The 21343-nt window shown below is 43.2% G+C and overlaps 9 protein-coding genes across 9 annotated transcripts; 4 read left to right on the top strand and 5 right to left on the bottom strand.

Annotated features, from left to right (window-relative positions):
* Window positions 1-637: 637 nt before the first annotated feature.
* Window positions 638-2704, top strand: V1516DRAFT_684920 (Catenin-beta-like protein; the record flags this gene model as incomplete). Its single annotated transcript, XM_066923591.1, has 3 exons — window positions 638-664; window positions 717-780; window positions 828-2704. 3 exons carry the CDS (start codon window positions 638-640, stop codon window positions 2702-2704), a joined length of 1968 nt encoding a protein of 655 aa, XP_066778117.1.
* A 17-nt stretch (window positions 2705-2721) lies between these two features.
* On the bottom strand, window positions 2722-4267 carry V1516DRAFT_275812 (uncharacterized protein). Its single transcript, XM_066918830.1, has 2 exons — window positions 3658-4267; window positions 2722-3604 (listed from the first exon to the last, which is right to left on the bottom strand). The coding sequence occupies exons 1-2, from the start codon at window positions 4149-4151 to the stop codon at window positions 2740-2742; spliced, it is 1359 nt and encodes a 452-aa protein (XP_066778116.1). The 5' UTR covers window positions 4152-4267; the 3' UTR covers window positions 2722-2739.
* A 1128-nt stretch (window positions 4268-5395) lies between these two features.
* On the top strand, window positions 5396-6016 carry V1516DRAFT_622175 (uncharacterized protein; the record flags this gene model as incomplete). The annotated part of the gene is made up of 1 exon (XM_066919570.1): window positions 5396-6016. One exon carries the CDS (start codon window positions 5396-5398, stop codon window positions 6014-6016), a length of 621 nt encoding a protein of 206 aa, XP_066778115.1.
* Window positions 6017-6130: 114 nt separating this feature from the next.
* V1516DRAFT_622358 (WD40-repeat-containing domain protein) lies at window positions 6131-8318 on the bottom strand (the record flags this gene model as incomplete). Its single annotated transcript, XM_066919580.1, has 6 exons — window positions 6131-6895; window positions 6950-7330; window positions 7375-7474; window positions 7523-7963; window positions 8023-8171; window positions 8217-8318. The coding sequence occupies 6 exons, from the start codon at window positions 8316-8318 to the stop codon at window positions 6131-6133; spliced, it is 1938 nt and encodes a 645-aa protein (XP_066778114.1).
* Window positions 8319-8469: 151 nt separating this feature from the next.
* V1516DRAFT_663586 (arginine-tRNA-protein transferase) lies at window positions 8470-10021 on the bottom strand (the record flags this gene model as incomplete). The annotated part of the gene is made up of 6 exons (XM_066920524.1): window positions 8470-8601; window positions 8652-8971; window positions 9016-9503; window positions 9556-9725; window positions 9783-9804; window positions 9855-10021. 6 exons carry the CDS (start codon window positions 10019-10021, stop codon window positions 8470-8472), a joined length of 1299 nt encoding a protein of 432 aa, XP_066778113.1.
* Window positions 10022-10529: 508 nt separating this feature from the next.
* V1516DRAFT_684916 (nuclear pore protein 84/107) lies at window positions 10530-13251 on the bottom strand (the record flags this gene model as incomplete). The annotated part of the gene is made up of 5 exons (XM_066923590.1): window positions 10530-12789; window positions 12838-12946; window positions 12997-13003; window positions 13066-13089; window positions 13147-13251. The coding sequence occupies 5 exons, from the start codon at window positions 13249-13251 to the stop codon at window positions 10530-10532; spliced, it is 2505 nt and encodes an 834-aa protein (XP_066778112.1).
* A 249-nt stretch (window positions 13252-13500) lies between these two features.
* V1516DRAFT_673212 (Aldehyde/histidinol dehydrogenase) lies at window positions 13501-15574 on the top strand. Its single transcript, XM_066921863.1, has 3 exons — window positions 13501-14399; window positions 14447-15146; window positions 15196-15574. The coding sequence occupies exons 1-3, from the start codon at window positions 13624-13626 to the stop codon at window positions 15358-15360; spliced, it is 1641 nt and encodes a 546-aa protein (XP_066778111.1). The 5' UTR covers window positions 13501-13623; the 3' UTR covers window positions 15361-15574.
* Window positions 15575-15701: 127 nt separating this feature from the next.
* Window positions 15702-18491, top strand: V1516DRAFT_275460 (uncharacterized protein). The gene has a single exon (XM_066918829.1). It carries the CDS (start codon window positions 15820-15822, stop codon window positions 18166-18168), a length of 2349 nt encoding a protein of 782 aa, XP_066778110.1. The 5' UTR covers window positions 15702-15819; the 3' UTR covers window positions 18169-18491.
* V1516DRAFT_673206 (uncharacterized protein) lies at window positions 18219-21318 on the bottom strand. The gene has a single exon (XM_066921862.1). It carries the CDS (start codon window positions 21258-21260, stop codon window positions 18309-18311), a length of 2952 nt encoding a protein of 983 aa, XP_066778109.1. The 5' UTR covers window positions 21261-21318; the 3' UTR covers window positions 18219-18308.
* Between the last annotated feature and the right edge of the window lie 25 nt (window positions 21319-21343).

Here is a 21343-nt window from a genome sequence, read left to right as displayed (position 1 = left end):
TCGGTCTCCATGGCTATCCCAAACCGTGCTTATCTCGAGATCTTTCAATGTGCTCGATGAACAAATATCGGAATTGCTCAGGCAAATCGACCTTGCTCTAATTCCCGTTCGCTGCCTCCAATAAGTAAAAGACAACGAGCACTCATCTGTGGTCAGTGCTAGAAACGCCTAACCCTGGGCTCAGTAGACGGATCGTCCAATTCACAGTTGGCTTCGCAAGGACTCTTAGATGCTGAGAAATCGACAGATAGATCGGTCATCCCCAACAGCTAGTTAATCTTTATTTGAAGTAACTTAGGTTGATATAGAATGGTATGTGGAATGTAATTGGACTGTCGTCACCCAGATCAGTGTAGTTTACTCGGTATGATCGGTCAGAAATTCAGCCGATATGTAATATGTACAGAGCCATGAAAAGACTCCACGAATTTTTGAAAAAGAAATAATGAAAACTTTTTACAGAATTGGGAACTGCTAATACCAGGACAACGTAAAAAAAAGAGATTCTGATCTCCCGGGATTAACTAAGAAATGGTTGATTGATCAAGACTTGGGAGGATAATTTCATCTAGTTAATTAACTTTACTGTCTTTATTATCTCGCTGTAATAATAATTCACGTCCGCATTCCAACAGAAATGTCAAGTATTAGCTCTTTATTCGAAGTAAGTCTTCCGACATCATCGAGAATTCGTAAGTTCCTAATTGATCATTTAGAGACAGGACTTTAAACGACGAAAAACCGAGCAGACGAGGAATGGTAAGGATGCTTCCAAGCTCAGTAAGTTTTTCCATGTTTTAATTGATCTCGTGCTAATACTAGTAAAGCGGAAATTTTCAAAGATCGAACAATCAAAAATGGACTGCCGGGGCCGAGTTCAATCAATGACGATCTAGAAGATGGGGAAGATGACAATCGTCCAGGTTCTGAAGAGGAGGCACCTCAGGACGAAGAAGGCGGCCGATTTTTTGGTGGAGGGTTGACTGAAGAGCAAAATGAAGTTTTAAATTATGTCGATACGCTGGAAGATTCATCAGTTGACGAGAAGTACGACGAACAGTGGATTCGAATGCAGATTGCAAAAGTGGAACGAGCAGTTCAACATAACACACGATTACGCACAAAATTTGTGGATAAGCCTTCAAAATTTATGGATTCGGAAGTCGAACTAGATAAATCAGTCAAATATCTTTCATTGCTCACCGAACATACGGATCTGTACAAGGCCTTTGTTGACTTTAATGGGCTAGAACTAGTTCTCACATTACTAGGACATGACAACACAGATATAGTGATAACAACTCTCCAGCTACTCGAGGAGTTAACAGATGAAGATACTGAAGCAGAGGAAAAGGATCTAGGAATCTTATTGGATGCTATCGATAAGCAATCAGTTGTATCCTCAGTAATTTCTAGTCTCCGCAGACTCGATATCTTGAGTAGATCTCGCGTACTAGGAGCATCAGACGATGAAGGTGCTGGCGTTTTCCAGGCACTGAATATAATAGAAAATCTAACTGTCTCGCAAGCGATTGTGGACACCTTGTTTATGAAAAATGAACAAGATACAGGGCTGCTTTCGTGGATGTTGGAGCGACTTTTGATTAACGAATGGCCTTGCACGCAAAACAAGCAATACTGCTGCGAGCTTCTTTCGATCGTCCTGCAAAAGTCTTATATATCTACGTCAGTTTTTTGCGCTTACTCATGCAAGGATTCAACCACTGGCGAAATCTTAGAGGGTGTCGACATATTACTTCGAGTGATAGCGCCTTTTCGGAAATCTGACCCTCCGGAAGAGATGGATGAAACATTTGAACTGTTCCAAAATGCATTTGACTCCCTTTTTGTTGCCGTACAGAATTCCGAAGGAAAGCAACTATTTATCAAAAACGAAGGTTTTGATCTTCTAGTACCAATTTTAAAGCACGGAGGAAGCCTTGGAAAAGCCAAAACTGCAAAATTGATTGATCATGCGCTATCTACGGGTCGTTCGCGGGATATTGCGATATATTTTTGTGAAGCAGGTGGACTTGGTCCTTTATTTCATGCTTTTATGTCTTCTCGGTACATTGATCCCAAATACCATCGAATTGGTGGGCGGGAGAAGACGAGTCGCGTTGCTTTAGATGATCTATTAGGCACGGTATCGTCGTTATTTCGTAACTTGCCTGAAATATCTAGTCATAAAAACAAATTACTAGCGCGGTTTATTGAGAGGAAATTTGAAAAGACAATCCGTCTATTGACTCTGCAGCGTCTAACTCAGGAGAAGTTAGAGAAGGTTGAGTTAATTATTTCAGCTGACAGAAACACATTTCTGAAAACGAAACCGAAGAGAGGCGATCTTCTAGAAGATTGGCAAGTCGAACTGGAAGCCCGTGAAGCCGAATGGTTTATTCAGAGACAACTGGATGGAGGTTCACGACTTCAATTGATTGATCTATCGATCGCTTGGTTATTGGCTGAAGATGAATCAGACGATCTTGGAATAAAATCCGAGATAATTCGACAATTGGGATCTCATGATCCGGAATTATACAACATCAAAAAGACCTTGAGAGAATTCAAAGATGAGATTCGTCCGGCCAGTGCAAAAGACATAGGTAACAGAGATGAGAGAGACAGTCTAGAAGAAGTCGAGCAACGAGAAGAAGCGCTGGACATGACGGAAATGATTTCCACGTTAATTGAATTTCTATAGTATGTACAAAAATTATTTGTCCCCCTCACAATAAATCATTTGAATGCAGAAATTTGTCGCTGCAAGAGCAGTTTGGCTTCGTAGAGATCCATGACTGTCGGCTTCTTATTGGCTTCGCGGAGCGCTACAGTTTTTGCGTCCATTTCTCGGTCACCCACAACTGCGATATAACTATACCCTTTCAAAATACCTTCGCGAAGACGACTATTTAAGGGCTCCGAGCGCTCGTCGACATCGACATATAAAGTTTTGTATGTGAAGTCCGCAATGTGTTTTGTCTGGGACTGTGAGATACCCGATAGGGATTCCTGGACTTTGCGTGCGTAGTCTAGGTTGCGAGAAGTCAATGGGAGAACCAATACTTGACGAGGACTCAACCATAAGGGCCATTTGCCTTGATAATGTTCAATTAGCAAGGCCATGAATCTTTCTAAAGAGCCAAAAACGGCACGATGAATCATGACAGGCCGGTTATCGACGGTGTCGTTTTCATCTTTATACTTCAAATCAAACCGCTGAGGGAGTTGGAAGTCAAGCTGGATTGTCGCGGCTTGGTGCTCTTTTCCTCGTCGGTCTTTCAACATGACATCAATTTTCGGACCATAGAACGCACCGTCACCTTCGTTGATTTCCCAGGGTTGTTGAGTAGCTTCGAGAGTGGATCGGAGGGCATCTTCTGCTCGATCCCAATCTTCAATTGCGCCAATGAAAGTATCAGGTCTCGTAGAAAGCAGCAATCTGTAGGATGGGATTTCAAAAACTTTGTACACATTGTCGATTAGCTCTAGGGTGGCCTTAATTTCTTGACTAATCTGGTCAGACCGACAAAAGATATGCCCGTCATCTTGATGAAACCTTCGAACTCGCGTAAGCCCCGTAATCGTTGTTGCGGATTCATTTCTAATTAATTATAGTCAGCCCAATTACGTTAGAATCTACTTTCAGATTCTTACCTATGTAAAGGCGAGAAATCAGAGTATCGCACAGGCAACTCGCGATAAGATTTATCAATATGCTTATATATCAGACAATGGCCTGGACAATTCATTGGTTTAAGACCGTATTCTTGAACGCTATGGGCTGCGCGTCCTTGCACTGAAAACATGTCCTGCTCGTACTTTTCCCAATGGCCACTGGTTTTCCATAGATCGCTTTTGTAGATAATCGGACTCACAACTTCATCAAATCCATACTGCTTGACTTGTGCTCGGATGAAGCTCAATAAAGTATTGAAGATACGAGTCCCGTGAGGTAAAAAAAATACAGAACCGGGCGTGTTTTCATTCAACATGAACAACTGCTGTCGTGAACCGATTTGCCGATGGTCTAGATATTCCGGCTCGCTTGAAATCCCATTTAATTTCCGCTCAGACTTATGGAACGGTCTACGGGCCCATGATGTTGCACTTTTAAAAACACTCCTCGGACGGACACTCAATTGAGCCATTTTTTCTACCGCAATGGGTTACGAAAGTTTTGAGTAGACGAGAAAACATTGACCGCAATTCTTATTTCCTGGAGACATGTGACCTCGTGTTTGGGATAAATATCTTACGCGCTGATCTTTGGTCGATATAAGAGTTTCATGAAAACTGAATGAAAGCAATAAGCTAGATACAACGTAGATCGATATATGTAGGAACTATAATACGAATTGGCTTAACGTACTAAATCTAAAGACAGAAGGATCTAATGATATATTCCAGTTAAAACTGTCTGGTGATGTTCCATTGCTGTGGATACCTAGCTTCGACACACAATCAGTTTCAATTATTCTAAGATCATAATAACTGAAGGGAAAATGTCATGTATTTGAGTGCATTTTCATATAGTCTAGACTCGATAAATGTGCTCAATTTCAACAGAACCGGAGAGTTACACGTTTGCAGAACATCGCATCTTGGTCGAAAAGAGAACCTCGATCGCTAATATTTTAATATCTTCTACCTAAATGTTTAATAAATCCATCAGCCTAATTCGTGCGAACTGTTTTTTTTGGGCACAGTACGAACTTAGTGAGCATTAAGTCAATGAGAATACTATCATCTCATTGAAACCTGATTCATGTTACGGCATTATATGAGCAGCTTCTAAGCTACTACATACGCATATAAATTTAATTTTTAATAAAGTCTTCTGTCTAAAATCTGTAGAGATTGCATCAAATTTTTCTAATGCAAGACCGGTTGAAATCAACAGCTGGCAAGTAGGATTTCGATATTCAGGACAAGAGATCGCGAGTCAAAAGCAAGAAGCTATCTTTCCCATCTGTATTCATGTGCGCCAGACAAAATCGCATTGATTACAGTCAATCGCGTGCATATTCTATGTTATAAGCCAAATCTTATAAGCAATTGTATATGATGCTCTGACGATACATGAACCAAATACTTCTATTTCTATACGTACTAGGCTTCTCTGGTTGAGATCGTTTCGTGAAATTTGTATAAGGATTAGACAGCTGGAAAGAAATCATTAATTGACAAAATGTATACTTCCAAACGCTATTGCTTCGTATTACAGCATATTATATTGCACCCTCTCATATCGTATCCCATGTGCGACTGTTAATCCAGGAACGTGGATTGCCTGCCATACTGGAAACTATACTAATATCTCCCAGCTTGAAAATCAAGAATTATCTCTCATTTATTTCATCTGAGAGCTCATCAGTTACTAAAGCGAAAACCAATGACAACACTTCCCTTATCCGGACTGACGCTCATCGATCTTCCGCGAGCCGAGTTGACGCTAGCCCAACTGGAAGCTCTTGAAGCACAAGCTCAAATGCCAGTGTCCCCGAAGGACAAGGTAATCCAATACTATTTAGTCTACATATACTCCCTGTTAAGAAGCGACGAGCTCGCGGAAGCAAAGTTTGTGCTTAGGCGTGCTCCCCGAAATATATTTACACATGATAGCGATGAACTCGTGCCTGCTGACCCTGCACTTGTTTCGGCCACGAACGTGACGACGATCGTGCATGCTCTCGACTATTATGACTTTCAGACGTTCTTCAATACCGCGAATTTGGAACTGGCTCGGTTATCAGACATGGATATTTCTGCTACTGCCTTGAAGAAGCTTGTCCAGCACGTTCGTGATAAAAATTATAATTTCATATCGAAAGCTTTTGTGTCGACCACCCTAACTGATCTGGTTCCCTTCTTTGGAATGGATATCGAGCAAATCAGGTCTGAGCTATTGTCTAGAGGATGGACCATTTCGAGGCAGGACGCCTCGATCATTTTATCCCCGACAAAAATAAAAGGTATTAAACTTATTACTAATATTTTACGACTTACTTGCTAACCTTCGGTTAAAGAGAAAGAAATGTCATTAGCCGAGCAAGCGACATTGACCTCGCTATTATCATTAATGACACATATATAGATGCTTTGGCTGTTATATATCAAATAAACATGCTCATCTTTTATTAGATGCTAACTTCCTCATAACCGTCCATTCGCCTGCTTTCGCGGTGCTCAGTATCTTGCTAACCTCAAACACAGTCAGTACGCCCGACAGTCCTCCCGTGGCAACATACTTCCCATCTTTGTCCCACACAATCTTATTTAAAGCTCGCTGCGTACTTCCACTCTGTATGGGAGCAGGCTCTTGAGAGACAAATGGAACTTCCTTGTCAATAGTCAGATCCCAGATATCAACTTTGCCCGACGATCCCGTGGATGCAAATACACCTGATCGGACTGGGCTCCAGGAAACATCATACACCGAGTCCTCGCCTATAAATTCTAGTAGAGGCTCTAGACCTAATTTATTTTGCATCCCAGCATTTGGAATAGCCCGTTCAGCACCTGGAGAGCTCGGACCGAACGCAGATTGCAGCCCAGCTTCATTACCCACTTGAACATGGCTCGTTGGTTTCTGGACTTTCCACAGTTTCACGGTCCAATCCAAACTCGAGGTTAGCACAAGATCTGTCAAGTCTAAAGGACTATTTGATGGATGACAATGCATGCCTGTGAGTGGAGCGAAATGGCCCGTCACAGCTGTTGCTAGGCTCAATCCTGCCCGAGAATTTGTTCGAGAAGTTCGATTGTAGGAATATACATTGCCATCTTCACTACCAAGTAATATGAAGCTTTGGTCTGAACTTGAGACGCCAAGCGCTGTAGGCGCCAGCTCTTCTGTTCGGGAAGGTGGTGGCAACTTCAAATCTGTAAACTCCTATATACTTTTGTTAATATCACTCAATTTCGAAAATCAAATAGCAAGACTTACAAATGGCTCAGCGAGCATATCCACAGACCAAGTACATATCCGACCGTCTGTGCTGCAACTGATGATGCTATTTGCACTTTTGGCGCCCACAAAATCTAGCGAATAGACTGGATACATATGGCCAACACCATTCATAGAAGACTTATGTACTGCGCTCATCCCTGCGCGGGTGTCCCAGACCTGTATCTGTCCATTGTAACAACCGCCAACAATCAAGTTTTGATGGAATGGCGACCATTTCGCCACCGTCACGTCGCTGTCAGCGGTGAAGACAAATTCAGGGTGGCTTTTCAAATGTGTATCCCAAACTTGCACTACACCCAAAGGCTCTTTAGATGAAGCAACATTTTTGGAGTAAGATGCTAGAATTAATTCAGGAAACTGAGTCGCATTAGTTCAAGTGCAAATAAACTATAACAACATACTATTTTAGACCAATCTAAAGACGTAATCGATCGTCCCTTCGACCATTTGTCAGAATAGAACTGTCCGGATTGCTGTATCTTCCATTCATTCTCCGTAGAACTATTCAAGTTAGCTAAGTCCACCTTGATTCGCAAAGATTCTGCATACAAGGAATGAGAAATTCCCTTCGTATAATCTACGAGAATATCGTAATCATCGTCAAGAGCTCGCTCGACAACTTTTGTTGAATTCTTCAGAAATGAGTAGAACTCCTTAGACTTTACGACTGAGTCTAGTTCCTTTTCTGACAATACCTTCATGTTTCGTTCAGGTATCGAGTTGTCTTTGTCTTGGGTTTGCGAGGCCATTTTAGATTCTAGTTCTGCCTGAATCTGCATGCGTAGCTCATCCTCAGAAAATTTCAACTCTAGATCCGACCCTACTGCAGTGCTTTCCTGGACACTGAACTCGGAATCGTCTGTTTGAACTTCCTTGCTATATGTTATTTTAGTCTCCTCTCGACTCTGCTTGCTGGTCGGAGGGAGATCAAAAACTGTAAATGTTTCTGTAGTCAAGTGCAAGTTCTGGTCTATATTTGGGATATCAAATCTAGCGATACACATCAGCACTGAACACTTCCAATACCAACTTTCCGAAACAATACTCACATCCGCTCCGGCACATCTGGAGTTTGCCCGGCTCTCGGAGTAGCTATTGATCCACTGTGGCCGGGAGTCCGCGGCGACCCGACTAGTCCAGCAACTAATTGATCTAATTCTGATCGTCGGTCAGAGACTGATCGGCCAGGCGATGCGAGCTGGTCGTCAGTTAAATCTTGTACAGCAGCCTCTGCAGCACTTACGTTATCGCGTTGAAGACTGTGCTGTAATCGCTGCTGCTCGCGCAACCTTCTCAAATCAGCCAATTTGGCTTTCTTCACTTCTATTTCAGCTCGTAATTCCATTGTGTCTATGGTTTATGATTAAGTCTTTAAGTGTCATGCACACAAAATTAATAATGGTTATTCTCGTTCCTTCATATTTTGACGCGAGCTGGGAAGTTCGCTTTTCATCCCAACACGCGTTCACTTACAACTACGGTTTCCAAACTTATATTTATGCTAAATAAAGAGTATCCGTATCAACAATTAATGTCCGCTGAGATACTTCAGGCCCAAGAACAGCAGCAAGATCAATAAATCGCTTTTTGACCTCTATGCGGATATCTGGAGCTAACTGACAAAGAACCTGTTCCGCTTAGCATAATCCACACTTTGACATTTAGTCTCAATACTCACACTTGCTAGAGAATCGCAGCTTCGGCCACGATCTATCAATACAGACGGTAGCATTCTCTGGTCAGACTCGATTTCATTGGCAGGTGGAATTCCCGGAAGATTTGCCTCAAAGGCCGTGGTGCACTGTTCAAGATGAGCATCATATCCCAGCTCGAGATTTCGAACTTTCGGATGTTCAGAAAACGATACATATTCCGATTTTTCGAATTCTGCGACAAATTTGCTTAAAGGGAAGTACACGTATAACTCTGGATCGAGCAAGAATGACGGGAAAAATCCGCCTTTGTACCGCATCTTCTGGCAATTATGAATATATAACCCTAGAAGATTCAGCGCTAGAACAGATCGTCAACATAATACATACCCATGTAGTAATACGGAGCATTTCTTTCAATAGCAAGCGCAGTCTCGCGGCAAGCGCTGAGCTTCCCTAAACTGTATTTCGCCATATCTTGGTCCCAGATAAAATAGACGCTTGAAATGGATTCTGGTAAGAAATCCAGGACGGCCATTGCTATCAGTTTTCCGTCCAGATAATATAATTGATGAAACAAACCAAGTAATTTCGGATCTGAACAATTGTCTGTGTAATTGTATTTATCCAGACGAAACGGATCATCGCATAAAAACGCTTTGAATGACTCCGGCCGGAGCTCGTTCTCGATGTCCTTATGTGTCGCTATTTGATATTTCTTGTACAATCTGAATTTAGCAGCCGTGAATTGAGAATTGTCCAAGACGACTTTAAGCTCATGGTCTCGATGTATGTGTTTCAATTCGTCGGGAACATACTTTGATTCGGCCATATGAATGGCTTCGACCAAATCAAAGTCTGAACTATGTTCTCCTGTTCTGATGATCTTAGTCTTAAACACCAGGTCCTTTCTTTTCAATGCACTCTTACAATGCTTTATGTTTAGCCTTCTTATAACGCTGGAACGCCTTGATATATTCCTCCCCTAGAACGTATCGATTAAACCTATTAATTGTCTGTCTGTGTTCCTTTGAGGGTCGAAATGCGCCGGCTTCAAGGCGAATCGCATATTGCGGACAGCATGAATGTAGGAGATCAGGCTAAATCTCAGCGACTTTCTTACGTTTTACTTGTTCACAAGCCACAGACACGCATACCTTGTACAAAAAAGTTCCCGATCTATTTCTTGTTCAATGATTCTTCTGTGCAATATTGCTGCTCCTACTCACCGGCGAAATCCTCGATCCATGAGGATCTGATAATCAGATACTGATAATCGGTGTGCATGAACACCAACAATCGCACTTCCCTTGGTGGTATGACAGTACCCACATGACCGACGGAAATGATATCCTTGATAGTCTCCTAAAATATTCATCGATCGACTTTCAGACATTGAGTAAATCGGCTCCAGAAAAGTGATAATCGGCTGTTCTAGGCAGAGTAGAAAGAATCCTACCAATCCCTCCCTATGCGAAGCGTCTCTTTCTTTGTGACGGGACTTTGGAAGCACTCAAAATTATTTTTACTATGAAAAATCGACTCCGCAGAAGAATTTTATTGAGAGAATCTACTTCACATAGAATTTCCCCAAGTTCTTGTATCTGGATATGGCAACTGCCAACCAGCTTGCGTTAACAAGAACTTCTATAGGACAAACGCAGGACAAGCGAGATTTGAGGTTGAAGTGTACGACATACATACAAATCTAGCAAATTGCCTTACCATAATGTTTGAGGTATTAAAAGTAAGGCAGCAATTAGACTTAATCAATAGTCAAATAATATATATAACTCAGATGAACGTTTCCTTCCATATTTGAATTGCCATCAAGACTAAATTGAATCCCAATAACTGAGTTCTACATAGGAATATGACTAACAATATATCTTTCTATATACAAATCAAACTCTCCACATGTCATTTTTCGAATCAGATCCTACGACCAGTGCAGATTGCGCCAAGGCAGTCAGATATTCATCTAACCGCTGGTTTGCAATGAGCAGTGAATGCACATCTAGATCATCCGACGCAACTAGATTCGCAATCTCAAACACCTTCATAGCATAGGACACTTTGACCACATGAGCCTCCGTCAGTATTCGATGCAATTCAAGTAACAGATAGGGCACATATAATGTGCGAAGCTGTTGGATAACTGCTACTCGTTGTTTGGATTCTAAGTCGTCGTTCGATTCAAGCTCGGCAGATATGTCTGACATCCAGCCACATACAAGATCGATGAGGGGGTTAATGATCTCTGAAAGAAGACTTTGCGCTTGTAGTTTCCATGCGTGTGTCCGCTTGCTTGGATCTTCTTCTAAGTAGTTGCTCCTGCGCGTAGTACGCCGTAGAGCGGTAGAACTTACGGATTGAGAGGTTTTTAGCTCTTCCCATCTTTGGATCATTCGAACCGCTTCCATCAACGCTTCATACTGACTGAACTCCGCCCGTGATGGAAAATCTGGTATAGCTTGACTGTTCGCTTTTTCATCCACCACATTCTCAAACAGCTCGTCCAAAGATCGCAACACATTTGACTTAACAAGCATTTCATGTAACCGCAGTGCAGCGCAGACTTTACCCGCTAGTAAAAATCGCATATAGAGAGCATTTGCAGACATGACGACATCCATCCACATCTGAGCATCGACAACCCACAGAAACGTGCCCACTAACCTAGATTCTGCTTCTGTTTCTTCACCATAAAAATCAAAGTCTGAAGCATTGCTAATCACTGGAAATGATTCATCGTATTCATCAAATACTCGTTGCACGGTTCTTCTCAATGTCATCACAATATCAAGGCCATACTGGACAGCCAGCGAGAACTGTTCCGCACGACTTACTGGATCGGTGGCAATCTCGGCCAGTAAAAAAGAATATGCTTCTACAGCCGCGTAGGGTGGTAATTGAGCAACATATAGAGGAACTAATGCACTTTTTCCGCAAATAGATAGATCTTCCACATAGTATTGGATGATACTGACAACGTCATCTTCCGACATACCTTGATCTAATCCAACTGCACGTAAGAAGAGAACCAAGTGAGTAAGAAATCGCAGCAAGTATCTTTCACCGAAAACAAGAGAGCCTGCCTCATCTTTCTCAATTTTCTGGCATACATCTGACAAAACCAGCGGAACGAGATTATTTATTATTGCACCTTGCAATGTTCTAAACGGAACTAGAGCCTGTTCTCGCACCTCTGTATCTGGAAATGCAGGCGACGAAAGAGTATTGAGGATATCTTGTAATGTAGACTCAGGCGAGGTGAGAGGAAATGGAGCCAAACTTGGGAGGGTAATATTTAATCTGTTCATGGCTTGTAAGTGGGATTCGATCAAGCTCGTCGCTAACTGCAGGGAATAGGCAAGTAAATGCTCTTCCCAGCCTTTACTAACCGCCAACACACTATCCAGATCGCCACACAGGAGCCCATATATGGCCCGCTCATAGGAGTCTAATCGAGGAGATCGGCAAATATTTAAACACATCCTCCGCCAAAGAGCTTTCCTCTTAGTACCTCTAGTGGTCGAATCTTCAGGTGACATTACCACACCATCAATAATCGGGTCACGGAATTCAACCAAGCCATTCATTGTACTAGACAGAGAGAAATTTCCTGTAGATTCACAAGCCAATAATGCCGAACCATAATCACCTCTTTGAATCAAATGGAACAAGTACTTAAACAAAGTTGCATCATAATCTGCATCTTCAGAGGCTATGGGTCTTTGCTCACGTAGCGGTGCATCTGGATCTAGTGCTGTAACCAGCGCAATTGAGTTTTGGGATTTCGACGAACCAAATACGACTTTTGAGCTTCTGATTTGAGCACGTGTATACTGCCATTTGAGACCCCGTAATTCAGGTGCTTCTATGCCGTTTTTAGGATCCATGAAAACAGAGCTTGCGCCATTGTCTAATCCATATTTTTGTAGCCATTGAATTACAATCAGAACTTCTCGTGCGGCATCATTTTGCCGGTAGAGGGCCTCCTCTGCGACGGCATTAGAGGACATATCATAAACATCTAAATGGGGTTTAGAAGGTGATGAACGATACGAGCACAGTAGATCCACCAAAGTCCAAGTGCTCCGTTCCAGCGCCCACGTAGCAATGTCTTCAGCGGGTGCATCGATAGAGGTCAATTTATCGATTCTAATCAATCCAATTAGACATTGCCCTCTCGACTGTACAAAAACCTACCTTGAAGAGGAGATTCTAATAAATCCTTGTATAGCCTCAAATGGGTCTCCAGATTGCATTAGTTGCAACACTTTCGCAAACTCGTCCAGTTCTGAAAAGTCTTCGTTGTCTAGCAGCAGTTAGATGCAGATCACTGAGCAGATCGAGCGCAATACATACACCTTTCCTAAAAATTTTGATTAGCTACTAAAGCAAAACTACATACGGATACTAGTAAAAAATTCTTACCTTTTGAAATGTAGATAATTGGTCCTGCAGACTTTCAGTCAGATTTCGAGCAAGAAATATAGAACAATCAGCTATACTTACGCGCGTTAATGAAGATCTCAGTGCCCGCCGAGGTCTTCTAGCGCTTCCTGGAGTCGTACTTGGGCCCAACTGGACAGTAACAGGCTTAATCACCTCAATAGCCATTCCTTTCTCACTTTGAAACTGATTTTTCTAGGTCTGTCGCGATCAACTGTGTATTGAAAAGCTATCGCAACATGTATTAACCGATTCCAAAATTTAGAATAAAGCCCACACTTTTACAAACAGCATAATCACATTAATAATTCGACATTTAAGTAGTTATGGTAAGCGAGCCGCAGAAGGCTCAGTCGATGCTGGGAATACTGCGTGCGGATCGGACACATGGTACAACGAGCTAACTGGCAAGATTATGAGCCAACGAAGAGCACTGCTGGACAAAGAGAAGTCAAAGCAAATAAATAATTTTATAATTTTATTGTGGGACAATCTCAAAATTAATCATAAACTCGTCAGCTGAATTTATTGTGGAGAATTATGGCCGGCTTAGGTATATTCAGTACGCCGACGACAGAGAACGAGCCAGTTCATTCCTATGAACCTGGATCAAAAGATCGACAGCAACTGGCTGCTGCTATTAAATCCTTGCAAGCGCAGTTGCCTCTGCGAATACCTCTTGTAATTGATGGGCAACCCATATACACAGAGGCCGTATCAAAGCATTTAGACCCTTCAAATTTTACGAGGGTACTTGCAGAGACATCGCAAGCGTCGATTGAACATGTCGCCAAAGCGATCGTTGCAGCTCAGAAAGCAAAGAGGACATGGGAGTCTAGCTCACTCGATACCCGGAGTGCGATCTTCCTAAAAGCTGCAGATCTTATTGCCAACAAATACAGGTTTGAGTTACTCGCTGCTACCATTATTGGTCAGGGCAAAAACATTTACCAGGCCGAGATCGATGCTGCAGCTGAGCTTATTGATTTCTTACGATTCAACGCTCTATACGCACATGAGCTATATAAGCAGCAACCTTTGAAGTCGTCACCTGGTATTTGGAACAGAGCTGAATATTGCGCCCTGGATGGATTTGTCTATGCTGTGACACCGTTTAATTTCACAGCCATTGCTGGTAACATTGTTGCAGCTCCAGCACTGATGGGTAATACTATAGTATGGAAACCTAGTCCATACGCCGTTCTTTCCAACTATTTGTTGTTGAATATTTTCATAGAGGCTGGCATTCCTGCCGGAGTCATTAATTTCGTTCCTGGTGATGCCGTCACGGTCACAAAGGAAGTTCTCTCCTCGAGGTAAACAAGTCTGAAGAGCTAGATTAGTAACATACTAACCAGTGTAGAACATTTGGCGGTCTTCATTTCACCGGCAGTAGTGAAGTTTTCAGAAATCTCTATGCACAGATCGCTGGCAATCTCGCTCACTACCGATCATATCCTAGAATTGTAGGCGAGACAGGAGGCAAAAACTTTCACCTGATCCATAAATCTGCTAGCATTGCAAGTGCAGCTAAAAGCTCGATCCGTGGAGCTTTCGAGTACCAAGGACAGAAATGCTCAGCGACATCGCGGATTTATGTCGCAGAATCGATATCTTCGTCGTTTATCAATCATTTAGTAGCTGAAACCAACAAACTAATTATGGGATCACCGGCCGATGAGCTGACGGCATTCATTGGTCCAGTAATCCATCACAGTTCGTTTAAAAAGCTTGATATTTTGCTCAAGACATTGCAGGAAGATTCCGGAGTCAAGATCCTAGCTGGGGGCAAAACCAATGGGACGACTGGATATTATGTTGAGCCCACTATTGTGCTTGCGGACTCCGCAGACCATGAAGTACTCAAGACAGAATTTTTTGGACCTATACTTGCTATTTATGTCTACCCGGACGAAGAATATGAAAGCATTATGGAGACTATCGATCTGTCCACCGATTACGCGTTGACGGGATCTGTTTATGCGCAGGATCGAGCCGCGATTGAGGTAGCCTTGCAAAAACTTCGCCATTCAGCGGGAAATTTTTACATCAACGACAAGAGCGTGAGTATATTGGAATGAAAACTCGAAGCAGGATACTAATAAAATCTAGACTGGCGCGGTTGTGGGGCAGCAATGGTTCGGAGGATCTCGACAGTCGGGAACGAATGATAAGAGCGGAAGCGGCAATATTCTCAATCGGTTTGTGAGCATACGCAGTATCAAGGAGACATTCTATGACACCTCTGAGGTTGGATATCCCAGCAATATCGAGTAAAGTCTACCTTTGTCAGTTATCCTATGAGGAGCGTAGACATTGTTCTAATAAGCGACTCGGGCAGCTACTTGCCTGGCTCCCGTACCCGCGGATACTGTATCAGTTAATTTAGCCAAATTTCGCGAGCAAATGAAGCGAATATTGTGCATTGTTGAGTAACTGCTTAATTAAATTTATACTTAGCTGAGTTTGTAAAAATTAAGCTTAACGTTTATACAGTCAGATAAGTGAATAGCGGCAGCAGCCGAAGCAGCATTAACACTTGTACAAGCACCAACAGCCGTGATAGCAGCAGTTCACGGTGGCTCAACGTCTCGAAAGCCTTGCCTGCCCGTGCGGCCCCCCAAACTAGTAGTTCCCTTTTTCCTCCATTTCCTTCTATCTTCTCTATTATTTTCACATTATCGAAACTAGACTGGAACGCAGTGCTCCGTTGTTATAGAAAAGACACTTTTTTCGATGTCATCGTCGTCGTCAGGCAATGGCCGCTCGGCTTCGCGTGCCTCGTCCAGAGCGTCCGACGACTCTAATTCGTCGGGGGCGACGGACCGCAGCATTCTGCCGACCTATTCGAACGTGCCCACCCCGCCGCCAGCATATTTTTCTCCAGATCTCTCTGGTCTGCTTGCAGTTCTGCGGAGACAGGCAGCTTCCCGTCGTGATATAGCTAACGCGGTCGCGCTTTCAAGCGAGCTTGATAGGCGCGAATATATGGAATCTTCGGATCGAAATGCCAGTCCAGCGGCGCGGACACACGCTTCTCCAGCAACCACAACAATACCGAGACCGGAGTCAGGATTAAGTTCAACAGGTATCAGCCGTGACCCGCCAGGATTCAAAGGTTCGGGAGTGACTCGTTCGGCAGGCACGTCGATTCCGATGTCTGCATTTGCTCCAGCTTTGGCAGTCAACAACAGACCAGGAAGCATATTCAGTGTTTCGAGTAGTCTCGGTTCATTTATGTCGCAAGAGTCGGAAGCTTCAAATCGGAGCCGGTCTTCGAGAATTAAAGCTTCTACGGCTGCACTACTTTTGCGATTAGGCATATCATATTTTTTCCCTGTAACGTCGACCCTCGAGAAATCTGCTTTTGGCGGTGTGCCATCGGCTTTACATCCTGGCGAAGAAACCGGAATGAGCAGACTCGTCCCATTATCCACTTCTAGTTCTTCCGTGGCTGACTTCATGATATCTCCCGCTTACGATAATGTCTCGGAATTGGCAATGGCTAAGGCTGCCGATGCCGGATACGGTCAGCCGGGCTTAAGTTCCCCTCGAGCTCGATTCTCACCTGCGAAACGGAAGCGAAAGTGGTATTTACTAATATTTGTTATCCTGCTTGCACTGATAGTTGGACTTGCTGTTGGATTGACGAAAGGTCAGCACTCATCAAAGTCAGCGTTACCTGTGGTTACCTCAACGTCGGCATTGCTTTCCATTAGTTCCTCAACTACATCTTCAGGCCGTACCAAATATAGTTACCCGAATTATCCAGCCTTGCTGGCGAGCACTTCTCCCACAAGTAAGACGACCAAGACTTCCTCTGAATCTGCCTCGGCTGTAGCTGTCTCTGGAAATTCTTCAAGCATTTTGAATAGCTTTGTCCCGGTTTCAACAGCTACTGGAATCTCCGATGCATATTCACCAACTACTTTAACGACTTTGTCAACCACGCTCGTTATTTCCGCCACGACATCAATTTCAGCTGCATCTTCTATAGCCAAATCATCGATACCAACTGCATCAACTACAGACACTGCATCTAGTTCACCAACATCATATATTTCGAAATTCTCCGATAGCGCACCTGCTACATATAGCTCTTCTGCAACAGTTTCTTCCCCCGCTAGCCGCATCACTTCAATCACATCCAAAAAGTTTATGGCTCTCGTCACTTCTCATACATCTACTCCAACTAGTGATAGTCCAACCGTTACTTCAAAGCCTGCTACAACCAAGGCATTTCTCTACGGTGCACACGAGGTATCTCAACGTTATATCCCTCCATGGCCTGTATCTACCGCCCCTGTTTCCCAATCGTATATTCCTCAGAAGCAGAATGGTCTTTTGAATCCTGAATTTCAGCTCTACTCAGACTTGCAAGAGTTGGGCAAAACGATTGTCGACATTTCGACAATCCAACCGAATGGTATAGCTTACTGGGATGTCGAGACTTCAAACCAGGACACTCAGTCATGGACATATGCTAATTATCCATTTCAAGGAGTGGGGATCGAAATTACCTCCGATCGACTTATGACTTCTAGTTCGACAATTTATCAAGATTTGCTGCTGCGGCCTGGCTACTACGTTTTGGGATTTAATATCAATTTTTTCGCATCTGATCCCTCAAAGAAGTATGACCAGTTTCAACAGCCTATTGATCTAGTCAAGGCCGAAGCGCTGTCTCCATATCCTGTTTGCGAAGCTTTCTGGTTGGCCACTTCTGCGACAAATGAAGATGCAAATGCCATGTATCGGATTTTGCTCGCAGTTCGTGTTGGTGATGATGCTACTGCTGAACGCTTTAATGAACATGTATGTGCAAAGCTTTACGCCAGCGATGGAGACGAAAATAATTATGAAAATGAAGAAAATAGCGGCAACAGCAATGACAAAAGTTATATGGATAGCAAAAACGACAAGGATGGAGATGGAGATTACTCTGACGGTTACTACCATAAAGAGAATAATGGGCCCGGAGAGAATCATGACTCTCACAAGCTAGTGCCGGTGCGAATCCAATTTACCAGCTATTGGAATTCGAGAGTATTGATTTGGGACCCGGAATTAACCCGATACTGCTAAGAGCTTAATTTATAATTTACTTTACCTTGTGATTTTTGGTTTTGGTTTGGGTGCTTGTTAAATGGAATGGATTTCGATGCTATTTAAATTTCTATGCAGTAAAGATCAAAAGAACTATAAAAGAACTATATACATTGCAGCTAACGCTTGATCTGCACCGGTTCCAATTCCGGTTGCTTATCTAATTTCATTTCACTTGACGCCAACTTTTGTGGTCTCAGGCTGTCTTCACCCTCCTCCGTCGAAAGATTAAGCGGTTTCGAATAATACCCATCAATCATATCTGCCGGATCCAATCTAGTACCGGATTTATCAAGCTCTCGTTTTATTGCCTCTTCATTACCTGCCATGTTCATCTCCGACAAATCCAACTCCTGTAAAAAGTACGGCATTTTGCGGACTTTGGCCCATTCTTCGGGCCATTTCTCCTTGGCCCATTTCTCAAGAGCTTGCTGGTACCAAGGCGGTGCATCACCGCGACTGAGCATATTGTAGAGTACTTCAATAACTTGCGCAATGGTTGTTTCCCGTTCGGTGGATTTGAAATACGGCGAGGTGGCTGGTGGAATGTGCGGGTCCCGTTGATATACACGATTCAAAATCCGGAAAGCCTTGTCATAGGACGCGAATCCTGCATGGGCTGCGACTAGGAATTTGTAATGCTCAAGAGTAATTGGAATGTCGGGATAGGTCCCAAACTGCTGCCATAGCTCGTCTGCAAATCCTCCGCCTGATTTATAGGCGGCAACGCGAAGAAGAAGCGAAAACGTCTCACTATTCGGATGTCGATCAAGAACTTTGCCGGAAACCAGATCTTTAACTGAGTCAGCAGAATCGGCCATCCGAATCTGCTGCCACACTGTATATGCATAGTACTCATCACGAATTTGCGCAGACGCCTCCAAAAGCGCGTTAAACATCTCTATATCCGGATCTACGTTTAAATCAAGTTGATAACACAACATCAGCTCCTCAATTCCAGCATTGTACTTTGACCGTGCAAATGCTCGCAAACTAGCGGCATACACGTCTCGTTGCGGAGGCGTCTTGGTACTCTTTCGTAAATGACGGAATAATTCGAGCCCATCCTTCGGATGATCCAATCTGGAAAACTTTATAATCAATGGGCTATAGGACTCGTACTTGATGACAAAATGCTTTCTTAATGTGGCCAATACCGAGAATGCATCTCGATAACTATTTGACTCAATGATTGCTGTCAGTAGAGAGTCGTATAACTCGATGAATGCCGAGGGCTCGAATTGAAATTCACCCATCTCTTGATCCAGAAAATCAGACAACGTACTAAACTCTGCATGCTTCAAAAAAGCTGTTGCAATCGAAAGTCGAGTCGGATAGTCGACATGATTCACGAATAATCGGACATTCATGTACAGCTCAGTCAAAACAATCGCATCAAATTCGTTGCTTGACAACTTTGCCACAGAATCTAGCATCATGAAAAGTGCGGCTACGTCATCTTCTTTAGGATCCCAGCTGATTCCCTCCGATTTGCTGCGGTTGAAAATATGAATTGCCCCTCTGACATCTTTTGCTAATAGACGGTCGCGAATCCGTAGACTGACGGAGGCTGCGTTCAATGGTACCGAATACTGGTCAAACAAAGTGAAAATGGCATTACGAAACTTAGCATTGTCTTGACCGAACTGCGACGCTCTCATTATGCCGTTCAATAAGTCTGTGGAAAGCTCAATCTCATGCTCAGCTGCTAGCTGCAGCTGTTTTCGAACAAGTTCGATTTTACCAAATGACGCCACCCATTGAATCCATACATTCCAAGTATCAACGTCTAACAGCGGTAAAACGTCGTCGTCGTTAAAGAACTTCGCCAATAAATTCCCTGAATCTCGATCATGGACAACTAAGCAAGCGGTCAAATATGAACGATAAAGCGACTGAAATTCACCAATCGGATAAGCAGGAACTTCGACATCAGTTTCAAACATAATCTGCCGAGCAACTTTCATAAATTCGGCCGACTTCTGTGGCTCAACACCTTTAGCAACGTATCGAAATAGCAATTCATACGTGTCAATGCTCGGTTCTAATGCTCCTCGGAACCCGTACTGAGGGGAGAATCCAAGAACTCGGGTACATAAATCCCAAAGATTCGTACTGTCGCGCTCAAGTGCCGCCTGAAGAATAATATTGAATGAACCGATATCCAAGACTTTAGCATTAAATAGTAAAGCAACCAGAATTTTCTGAATTTTTTCATTTGATACAGTGCTGATAATCGTTACTAGCGCGATCGTCGTCGTCTCGGATAACTGCTTGACGACACGAAGCAGTTCAGTAAAGGCGAGGATCATCTCTGCGTCTGCTTTGTTATGAGACAGCAGATAAATGTACGTGGTAAAAATTTCCTGGACCTCAATATTGTCCTCAGTGAAAAATTGCATCAAGTTGGTGTATACTACTCGGCCGAGTAAAATGTGATATTCAGACATGGAATGATGTTTCGCAAGGAGAGTTAGAATCTTTTTTAATTCGTCCTTACTAAATACAGACCGCGGAGCTTCTTCTAGAGTCACAATTGACGTTTCTTCACTTGTCTCCGGTTCAGAAGCAGTTCCTATCCGCGGATTGTAAAGTAACTTCCAAGCTTCGCTGATCAGTCGGACATGGACTTCGGGTAGATCCTCACTAGGTAAATTCGTAATGACTTTGTCAACAGCAGCTTTGATTTCGTATTCAACCTCCTCAAAATGATCGAACGCTGAGTTTTCTACGTCAGCTTTTAACCGCCGAATTAACGCACTGAGCTCTTGTAAAGCCTCCCATTCGGAATCTGGAATGTAACCATCTTGCAATTCGTCTGTTCCACGAGCGGCCCATCCCCCACGGGCGTCGTTCAAGTCGTAACCAAACATCTGTCCAAGCCAACTGACTTTCCGTGCCGGATCATAGTTGGGTTCGTGTTTGGCTTTTGAAGAATAAGATTGACATAGAGTGACGCCTTGACTGTGCGCACACAAACCAACATATCGCAATCGATGAGCCAGCGATAATCTCAAACGCAGCAATGACAGTACGCGATGTTGCGTCTGCATTGCCCTGCGTGCGGTCATTATTCGCGACTAATCGTGTAAATTGTGAACTCGAGATTATTATTGCTGCCTCTTGTACTTGGGTCTTTCTCTATACTAAGATT

The sequence above is a fragment of the Lipomyces oligophaga genome, assembly GCF_038497815.1.
Source record: "Lipomyces oligophaga strain CBS 7107 unplaced genomic scaffold V1516scaffold_3, whole genome shotgun sequence".
In the NCBI taxonomy this organism is placed as follows: Eukaryota; Fungi; Ascomycota; class Lipomycetes; order Lipomycetales; family Lipomycetaceae; genus Lipomyces; species [Lipomyces] oligophaga.
This window is presented reverse-complemented; position numbering and strand designations above follow the sequence as displayed.

Bases quoted from the DNA above. Each gene is read 5' to 3' on its own strand.
- V1516DRAFT_673206 (XM_066921862.1), bottom strand. From the start codon at position 21,260: ATGACCGCACGCAGGGCAATGCAGACGCAACATCGCGTACTGTCATTG.
- V1516DRAFT_275812 (XM_066918830.1), bottom strand. From the start codon at position 4,151: ATGGCTCAATTGAGTGTCCGTCCGAGGAGTGTTTTTAAAAGTGCAACA. The intron at 3,605-3,657 runs GTAAGAATCTGA...ATAATTAATTAG, and splicing joins GATTTCTCGCCTTTACATAG to AAATGAATCCGCAACAACGA.
- V1516DRAFT_673212 (XM_066921863.1), top strand. From the start codon at position 13,624: ATGGCCGGCTTAGGTATATTCAGTACGCCGACGACAGAGAACGAGCCA. The intron at 14,400-14,446 runs GTAAACAAGTCT...TAACCAGTGTAG, and splicing joins AAGGAAGTTCTCTCCTCGAG to AACATTTGGCGGTCTTCATT. The intron at 15,147-15,195 runs GTGAGTATATTG...AATAAAATCTAG, and splicing joins TTTACATCAACGACAAGAGC to ACTGGCGCGGTTGTGGGGCA.
- V1516DRAFT_275460 (XM_066918829.1), top strand. From the start codon at position 15,820: ATGTCATCGTCGTCGTCAGGCAATGGCCGCTCGGCTTCGCGTGCCTCG.